The 9418-nt window shown below is 34.0% G+C and overlaps 1 protein-coding gene across 2 annotated transcripts in view; it reads left to right on the plus strand.

Annotated features, from left to right (window-relative positions):
* LOC106465223 (protein toll-like) overlaps positions 1 to 9048 on the plus strand; it is a 14101-nt gene extending 5053 nt beyond the window's left edge. The window contains exons 2-3 of one of the 2 annotated variants that reach the window (XM_022393081.1): positions 5345 to 7470; positions 7516 to 9048. In XM_022393081.1, the coding sequence (XP_022248789.1) occupies positions 5376 to 7470; positions 7516 to 8561 (3141 nt within the window). In that variant the 5' untranslated portion in view covers positions 5345 to 5375 and the 3' untranslated portion in view covers positions 8562 to 9048. Of the gene's footprint in view, positions 1 to 5344 lie in introns of both variants that reach the window. The other variant, XM_013925424.2, reaches the window with a different exon arrangement.
* The last annotated feature ends 370 nt before the right edge of the window (positions 9049 to 9418 follow it).

A 9418-nucleotide genomic window follows, 5' to 3' on the forward strand; every position in this document is an offset into this window, starting at 1 on the left:
AGAATCACTGCACTTGTATGGAACACAGGTTGAGAATCACTGCACTGGTAGGAACACAGGTTGAGGATCACTGCACTGGTAGGAACACAGGTTGAGAATCACTGCACTGGTAGGGACACAGGTTGAGAATCACTGCACTGGTAGGAACACAGGTTGAGAATCACTGCATTTGTACGGAACACGGGCTGAGAATCACTGCATTTGTACGGAACACGGGTTGAGAATCACTGCACTGGTAGGAACACAGGTTAAGAATCACTGCACTCTAATATGAAGTGATTATAAAGAATATTTGACAGTTCAGTGCACATATCTCACAAACAGTATGGCATAGGAAGGTGAAATTACACAGGAGTGTTACAGTTGTTACATGTTGCCACCAGGGACGTCACTGTGACATAATGTCTGATCAATCACAGTAACTGGTTAAAATGTGCTCTTGCAGCGTCTGGAATGCATTGTATCAGCGTCACAATGGACGTTTCCTCTAGTACCTACACATTTGCATTTAAATTTCATGTTGATTGAATGATCTGCACTGCGATAAACAGGCTTATCTAAACCCATGGTAATCATGCGAAAAACCCACAGAGGAGCCCTGTATTCTCTTGCAGAATTTCGCTCTGGATACTTTTATCTGGTGCAACACTCTAAACTTGTTGGATAAGGTAAATACCAATTCGTAATAGTTGTTATGGCTCACATCTGGAAGGCTGTTTAATATTGTCAAAGCTGGAATATTTAAAGTGGCAGCAATATGGATTGGCTTGTTGTCCACCAGTCCTCCCATACACTCTGTAAATTATTTCAAATTGAACTTGGTATGACTTCCGTAGTATCTTCCCATAATGGTCCATTGATTTCTTGACTGGTCAATGTTGAATTGGCCAGCTAAATGCTGGAAGTTGGTTTGGTACTGTCATGGCTGGAGTAGTCCAGGAAATTCCTTCAGTAACAGGTGGTATAGCAGTTAAGTTCCATTCCTGGTGATATATGGTGTTTTCAGTTGGCACTCTTCAGCTAATACAGAAGAGGTGTGACTGGTTTATTCTTTAAGTTTAATAATTCATTTTACAGATATTTTATTTCATCACCAACATTCTTTTTCAAACTCATTTGTGCTCTTTTCCACCTCGTTGATTGTCTGAGTGATATCTGAGAATTACTTCATTCATGTCATTTTGTACCTCACTTTTGACTTCTACAATTTTGTCATTACAGTCTCCCCATACTTCTTCGATCTTATTGTTGTAATCTTTTTATACACATCTCCAATTGTTTCTAGATTTTTCTTAAATTGAATACATTTTCTATTTTAATGCTCTCTTAAATATTGTCTCTTTCTTGAAACTCATCTCTTAAATTTCCATCTCTTAACTCCTGATCTTCTTTTATTTTTCTACCTTTCTTCATTGTTATATTTAAATTTTCTTTAAATTTCTTCTTGGTTTTCTTTTAATTTTCTGTCTTCTTCTTCCTGGTGTTACGACAGCAAAAGTCACGTGACGCTGGTGGCTCGTGATGAATTTCTCGAATCATCATGAATGATCGGGGAGTATATCGTTGGTATATAAGCCTGGCAGAGAAGCCAGCGATAGACAGATAATTAAAGAAGCGAACAGTAGTGACGGTATTATAAAGTGTGTGTCTGTACTCGTAGAGAGAAAAGTTATCGAGACTGTGAATCGCTGTGACTTATAGTTAAAAGTGACGAGAAACGTACTGATTGTGGAATTACCGTGTATTAAAAGTTTGTATCGAGAAAAAAATAAACTAGTTTAATCAAGAAACGACTTGTATTGCTGAAGTTTCTCGGAAAGTATTTCCACAGGAAATTAACAAACAAGCAGATACGCAACACTGGTCTTCTTTTAGCTTTCTATTTCCCATCTTTTTTCTAATTTTATGTTTCTCTCTTCTTGTTCTTTAAATGCACTGTTTCTTGCTGTTTACTTTTCTTTCTAGTATTTTATCGTGTCTAACAGATTTCATATCTCAGTTTATTTCCTTGTGGTCATCATGAATGAAAGTTGAAGTATATTCAAATTTCTATTTTATTTTCACCAGAATATCCTACTTTTGCTATTAGTGTTGTAACATTGTTTTTCCGTTGGTGAATTTTTAAATTATCCGATAAAAATAATTTAAAGTAAATTGTAAGCTATAACAATTTAATTTATTTCTTTGGTAAACGTTTATACAAACTCAAACACTTCTACATCATTGTAAACTGTTTTTAGCCTACGTTACAAATAATGTTCAAACCTATTTAACAATACTAGGGCTAAGGTAAAATCAACTTACTTGTACAAAGAAACTCAATAAGTGTGATAGGTAACATAGGACCAAATACTTCACGACAAAACACTGACTGAGTCTTGAAAGCAAATATTCACAAATATCATATATTTATAATTTATTATGCATATACGAGAAACATTTGGCATCTTAAAATTTTCTAGGCCAATCCTAACACCATGCATTCTCTAGGTTTGTGTTTTTTTTTGTAACTAAGCACAAAGCTAAAGAATGGGCTATCTGTGCTTCGCCCACCACGGGTATTGAAACCCGGTTTCTACCATTGTAAGTCCTAAGACATATCACCACTGGGGAGCCATCCTCTAAGTAACAGACAAATTACAGCATTAAAAATATAGCTTACCACACTATTTTGAAATCAGTGATAGCTTCTCAGAGGAGGACAAAAAGCCCATGTTCCTCAAATATATTGAATAAAAAAAAATTTTTTATGGCCTAATATAATATCTACATTTTCTTTGTTTTTGCTCTAATATCCTTGAAAAACATTATACTTTTGGTAGCAAAATGCTTACAAATCTTGTCTTGCTCTATGCCACTCGTTGAGACAACATCTGACTGTGTGAAGCAAAGTAGTTATACCTTTTTGCTCTTTTTTTACCTCTAGAATTACTTTCTGCCACTACAGTAACAGTGAAGAGGAGCTGTGTTTCCTTACAAAGTTTAACAAGGATTTTTAGGATGGCTGCATAACTAATGGAGCCAATCAGAATCTAGGTTTTAAAAACAGCCAATGAAAGTCATTTTAAGAAATATTGTAACCAGGAGGAGGACATGAGCCTCCCAAGGTCGTGATGATCAAGACCTGGTGTAAATTTAATAATTCTGTGATTATTTAGAATTTTTAATGAAACAAACGATTAAAAGTGACTTTTATTAAATGATCTGCAATGACTTGGTTAAAAAGTGCAATGACATGTCTTGATTTGGAGAATATTTTAGAGAGCTCTGGTTTCAACAATAGATAAACCTTGTCTAGCATGAGGATGTTAACAACATGTATGAAAGACTAATCGCTCGAATTCCTGTTTAAATAAATCTATACACATAAATTAATTACCTGTTTTATTTTCCTCTATTTTGAGGTACAAGCTTAAAATATGCTGGTGTCATCTTTAGATACTGGTCAAACGCCTACCACCACTAACTAATATTTGATGAAGGTAACAAAGTGTAATTGTCATAATCGTATACCAATACCTGTCATGCATTACCAAACACTAGAGATGGTTCACCAAACATACAGGCTATAATCATCCACCAACACCTTTCATCCACTAATATAAGCTAGATATAGTTAACTGAACATACTGGTCATAATCATATACCAAAACTTACAATCCACTAAAAATATTAAACACAGTTGACCAAATATTCTGAAAATAATTATATATCAACATCTTCCATCCACTAATAAATACTAGACACAGTTAACCAAATATACTGATCATAATCGTATTACAAACATCTACTATCTTTTAAGAACTACTAGACATAGTTAACCAAGTATACTAAATATACTGGGCATAATTATATATTAATAAATTTGGAATATATGGACAGGTTTGAAGGGACACATGGGGGAAGAGGCTATGGAATAATAAACGGGGAAGGAGAGAAATTGCAAGTAATGGCAAAGAGTATGGATTTGTTCCTGACAAACACCAGATTCCGAAAGAGAGAGGAGTGACGAGAATATGATGCACATTGGCTACATCGTATTCCAAAGGAGGGACAGGGAAAAGCTGTTGGATGTAAATGTAATACCAAGAGAAGCAGTGGCACAACAACATAGAATGGGGATAATAGAGATGGAGAATAAGAGGAACACGAAGAACGAAAATAAGAAAGGAGTAGAGAAGATGAAGGTGCGGAAGCTAGGAGAAAACCAAGAAAAAATACAGCAAGGCAGTGAAACGAAAGATGAAGAAGGTCCTAAAACTGCCAGAAATTTAGAGAGTTACTGGAAAGTACAATAAAACAAAAGGACGAGGACCCGAACAGAGGGAAATGTGGTGGTGGGGCAGAAAAAATGAAAGATAGACATCTTCAAAGAATAGCAGATGAGGAAGGTTACTATTCAAGAAGGTGTAAAAAAAGTGGCAAAGAGAGAGTGGTAGCACCAGACATTGTTAACCAAATACGCTGATCATAATCATATACCAATATTTTTCATTCACTAACAAATACTACACACAGTTAACTAAATATACTCGTGATAATCATATACTAACATTTTTCATCCACTAACAAACACCAGACATTGTTAACCAAATACGCTGATCATAATCATATACCAATATTTTTCATTCACTAACAGATACTACACACAGTTAACTAAATATATTGTTCGTAATAATATACTGATAAATACTAAACATAGTTAAGCAGATATGCTGGTCATAATCATATACCAACATTTGCCTTCCCTTCACAAATACTAGATACCGTTAACTTAGTATTTACAGAATCCTGAAACCTACGGTGAAAGGCTCACAGTCACTCTCATGGCAGTTATGGTGGTAAACATTGTACTTCTTCGAAGCATATAATTTATTCATTCTTTAAATATAGAAAGCTCTCTGTTCAGTTCATAGTAGTGTTTGTGGTGTTTCAGAGTTTAGTTCATCACAGACAAACGAGTTTCAAACAAATTACTACTATTTTCACTTATTTAATGTAGTAATTCAAATGTATGAAACCAAAATATAGTAACAACTCCTAACTGTTCGAGAGTACCACGAAATTCTTATACTTTATTTGTTTATATCAGATTTGTTTCCAATTTCATGAGCTCAAAATCCTAAAATTATCCATCACAATAGTTTGTAGAAACATCCTGGACTTCTGTAAAGGTGTAGTCTAATATGAGACTTAAGTCAGCCAGAGAATATCTTAACTACGTTACTGCTAGATTTTACATTAGTGTATTGCATATGTCAGAGCTTATATTAAGAAATATTTATAATGTTTTACTTTTTGATTATAATCTGTTTAAAATGTATTTCTTCTTTTAATTTCGTAGGATTTTACTGGAGGATATTTGACTTTTTACCATGTTTGAAAAGCAAGTTCGTTTTTCCTGTTTCCACATCATTCTGCTTTTTCTAGCAGTTATACCTACGTCGTATGAATTTATTTGTCGAAAGGACTATGATAAAAACTGCAGTTCTGTGTTATGTGGTGAAACTGCCTATGGACATTACTTGACTTGTTTGCCAACCAAAGTTTCAAAATATATACACTTTCGTCAAAATATCGAATATAATTACAGGATCGAATACTCGTTATATAAATATCTCAAGGTCGAATGTTATAGCTCAGCTCCTTACAAGTTTGCCATGTTTAGAGAACTTGATGTGGCAGAAATTGATTACTTAATCTTTTTGAAGTGTCCTTTACCAAATCTAAGTTTCAGTGATCTTTTTAATGGGTTGACAGTAAGAAAATTGAGATTCGAAAGTAGAATAAAAGATTCAATGTTTGTCACACTTTTTGAAGATCTAACTTCGTTGGAAAGTTTGAATCTTTCTTGGAATGAAATTTCTTTTTTACCAGAAGACATTTTTCAGAACCTTATAAAAATCGAGTATCTTCGACTTTCTAATAACCAATTACAAACTATGCCTGAAAACATTTTTCAACCTTTAAGTAATTTAGAAAATTTGGAGCTAGGGTCCAACAAATTATCTCACCTTCCAAAAAACCTTTTTAGAAATCTTGTTAAACTTAAACGTATATACTTGTACAGTAATCAGCTCAGTGTTCTTCCGAGTAATGTATTTAACAACCTTAATTCATTGGAAGTGTTGGAGTTATCTGGAAATCGTTTTACTGAATTACCAGAAGGTATATTTTCAGGTCTTCCCAAACTTAGAGGATTAGGTTTAGCCAACAACAAATTCAAAACTTTACCAACTGGACTCTTTCGAGAAAATTCTGCTCTTGAAGAGTTGAAGCTTAGTGGTAACCCAAGCTTTAAACACTTTCCTGGTGGTCTGTTAGCGGGATTGGTAAATCTAAAGAACCTGTCCATCAATGACTGTAACATAACAAGAATAGATGTTTCGTTCTTCTCTCAGGTTCCCAGTTTGGTTGAGATAAAAATGCGAAACAACAGACTAACTTATTTGCCCATTGGCACATTCCAGAATAATTCAAATTTACGTAATTTGCAGATGCTGTTTAACGACCTTATCTCGTTACCCGTTGGTTTATTTGGGAAACAGTTCAATCTTATAAAGCTTAATTTATTTAAAAACGATATACAAAAACTGGAAGCAGGAATTTTTGACATGCTTGTGAGTGTGCAGGAAATCAATCTGGGATACAATTTTATCAGATATATTAATGAAATCGTTTTCAAAATGTTGAAGAACTTGGAGACTTTAATTCTTACAGGTAATCAGATCACAACATTAGAGACATATAATTATTTAGATAATCTAATAAATCTCAAGATAATTGACTTGTCAAAGAACAATCTCACAACGTTTCCTGATGTTAGCGTGGTGGCGGCAACAAACGTAAAATTAATAAATCTGAAATACAACCAAATCTCACATCTTAAGATCCCACTTCTAGCTTCTAATGATGTACATATCTTCCTACAAGGTAATCAAATTAGAACGGTTTCGGTGTCTAATATTCAAAATTATAACAATAATATGTCATCATATGGAACATTTTCCTCCTCAAATAAGCATATTTCAGGATCTCGGGTATTCTTTCTCCAGAATAATCAATTTCAGTGTGATTGTCTCATGTTGGATTTTGCTGATCATTTGAGAAATAGTTTTGACGATTATGGCCATATTGTAAATTTCCATGGCTCAAATGAATTGGTTTGTAGCGGCCCACCAAACCTGATAACAAAAACTGTAACCAGTGTTCTAAGAACAGAATTTACGTGTCTTGTAGAAGGTAATTGTCCAAAGTTGTGCCGTTGTTTTCTCAGAGCTTCTGATAATAAAGTGATAGTGAACTGTAGTGGTCTATATCAGGATACGCTGCCTCTTCTTTTCCCGGAGAATACATCTGTTTTACATTTTGAGAACAATAGTCTCACATCCCTCAGTGAACTTTCATCTGAAGTATACCAAACTCTGACAGAATTATATCTGGACAGCAATCTCATATCTTCAATCGAAAATTGGAATTTTCCTCCAAAACTCGAACTGATGTCTTTGAGGGAAAATTATCTAAATCGAGTTTCAATGGATCTGATTAAAGAAGCTGATAAATTATCGAATTTTGCACTTCGTCTTGGAAATAATCCATGGAAATGCGACTGTCAAACATTAGAGTTTAAATTATGGCTTACCGAACATTTGCAGAACATTACAGATATCCAGGATATTTATTGTTTTGTAACATTAAATGGAACATCAAGAAAAATTCCGCTTGTTGAAACACCAGATAATGTTTTGTGTCCACACAACGATTTGTCACAAAAAATTAAGTTAATAACTGTTTCAATAATATGCGTGGTATTGGCACTGTTATTGTTCACTATTTCAGTGCTTTATTATCGTAATAAGCAGACGGTCATTGCCTACTTTTATTTTCACTTTTACGGAGTTTTCACTTGTTTCTTCACTCACGATGAATTAGACGAAAACAAGCTGTATGATGCCTTCATTTCATATTGCAGCTCGGACAGTGACATTGCCTTCAATATTTTAAAAGAATTAGAAACAAAGGAACCATACTTCAAACTATGTACTCATGATCGTGATTGGTTGGCTGGAAATGCTATTAGTTCCAACATTGTTTACTCAGTTCAAAACAGTAAAAGAATAATATTGATCCTTTCCAAAGATTTCGTGGAAAGTGCGTGGTTTCATATTGAATTTCATGCAGCTCATTACCAAACGTTGGAAGACAAAGTAAATCGCCTGATTGTTGTAGTTAGAAATAATCTCCCACCTAAGGATGCGCTTGACAAAGACCTTCAGTACCTACTATCCACAAAGACGTACCTTGTGTGGAAAGAACGTTGGTTTTGGGAAAAGTTAAGATACGCCATGCCTCACCAGACATCACTGAAAACTGTTGAGAATAAAAAGTTTTACTGTGATCAGTCACCATCGTCAATTTTAAAAACTGCAGAGAATCCAATAGAAAACTATGCTAATAACAGAAAAAAGAGTAAACGAAACAGTTTTGTTTCTGGTAAATCTAAAAGTAAAAATTCAAAGGAGGGCACAAGGAAAGCACAAACGTTGCAGAATAAGTTATGATCTGTTCAAAGATGTTCACTGTTGTGAAATGTATGCATGAACATTTATACTTGTCAAACATTTATGTGTTTGTATAGTTCAATCAAGTATAAGTTAGAAATATTTCTTTTAGAATTTGTTGAATAATGTACGTATTAAGGAAGAATATGTAATTATACCAATCTTTAAATTTAGATATTCTATTGATGCAATAGCATTTTACACCGCCAATAAGAAATACTTTTTGTACACGTGATAAGTTAGGGTTTCCTGTTGTGTATATATATATATTTACATATAACGTCTGACTGGTCCTTTATGAATTATCACGTGAAATCGATATCAAATCAAGTATCTCAAACTTTATATATATTCTTATTTTGAGCCACTATTTTCTAACTACACTTGCTCTGACATAATAAATACATATCATGTACTGACGTTTTTTTCTCAATTGTAAATTTAGAGTGTAGAACAAGTGAATAAAATCAATGTTTCACACCCTTTAGGGTGATGTTTGGCGTGATTGTGCACAAAACGATTCACCAACTAAAGTACCAAATCAGTTGTTATAGACACAGTGTGCGACAAGCTGGGCTGGTTATGGTGATTAGGCGTGAAAACTGGATATTTAAAGGAAAACCGAATAATACCATATTAGGAAGGTTATGCAAAAGTCAGTCACAAATTGGATTTAAAATTGGTGAAAATAAACGGACAAGATAGTGACTTGCTTACCGGTAATGTCATTACTGACATTTGCCTAAGTAAACTTCCTCTTGAACACTGAAAGCGAAAAGTAAAATACAGAATTTAATGAAAAACAAACTTTATACAAGAATCGAACTGAATATTCACTGGTATAAAGTGTCGCTGTT

Source organism: Limulus polyphemus, unplaced genomic scaffold (genome assembly GCF_000517525.1).
Source record: "Limulus polyphemus unplaced genomic scaffold, Limulus_polyphemus-2.1.2 Scaffold1875, whole genome shotgun sequence".
Classification (NCBI taxonomy): Eukaryota; Metazoa; Arthropoda; class Merostomata; order Xiphosura; family Limulidae; genus Limulus; species Limulus polyphemus.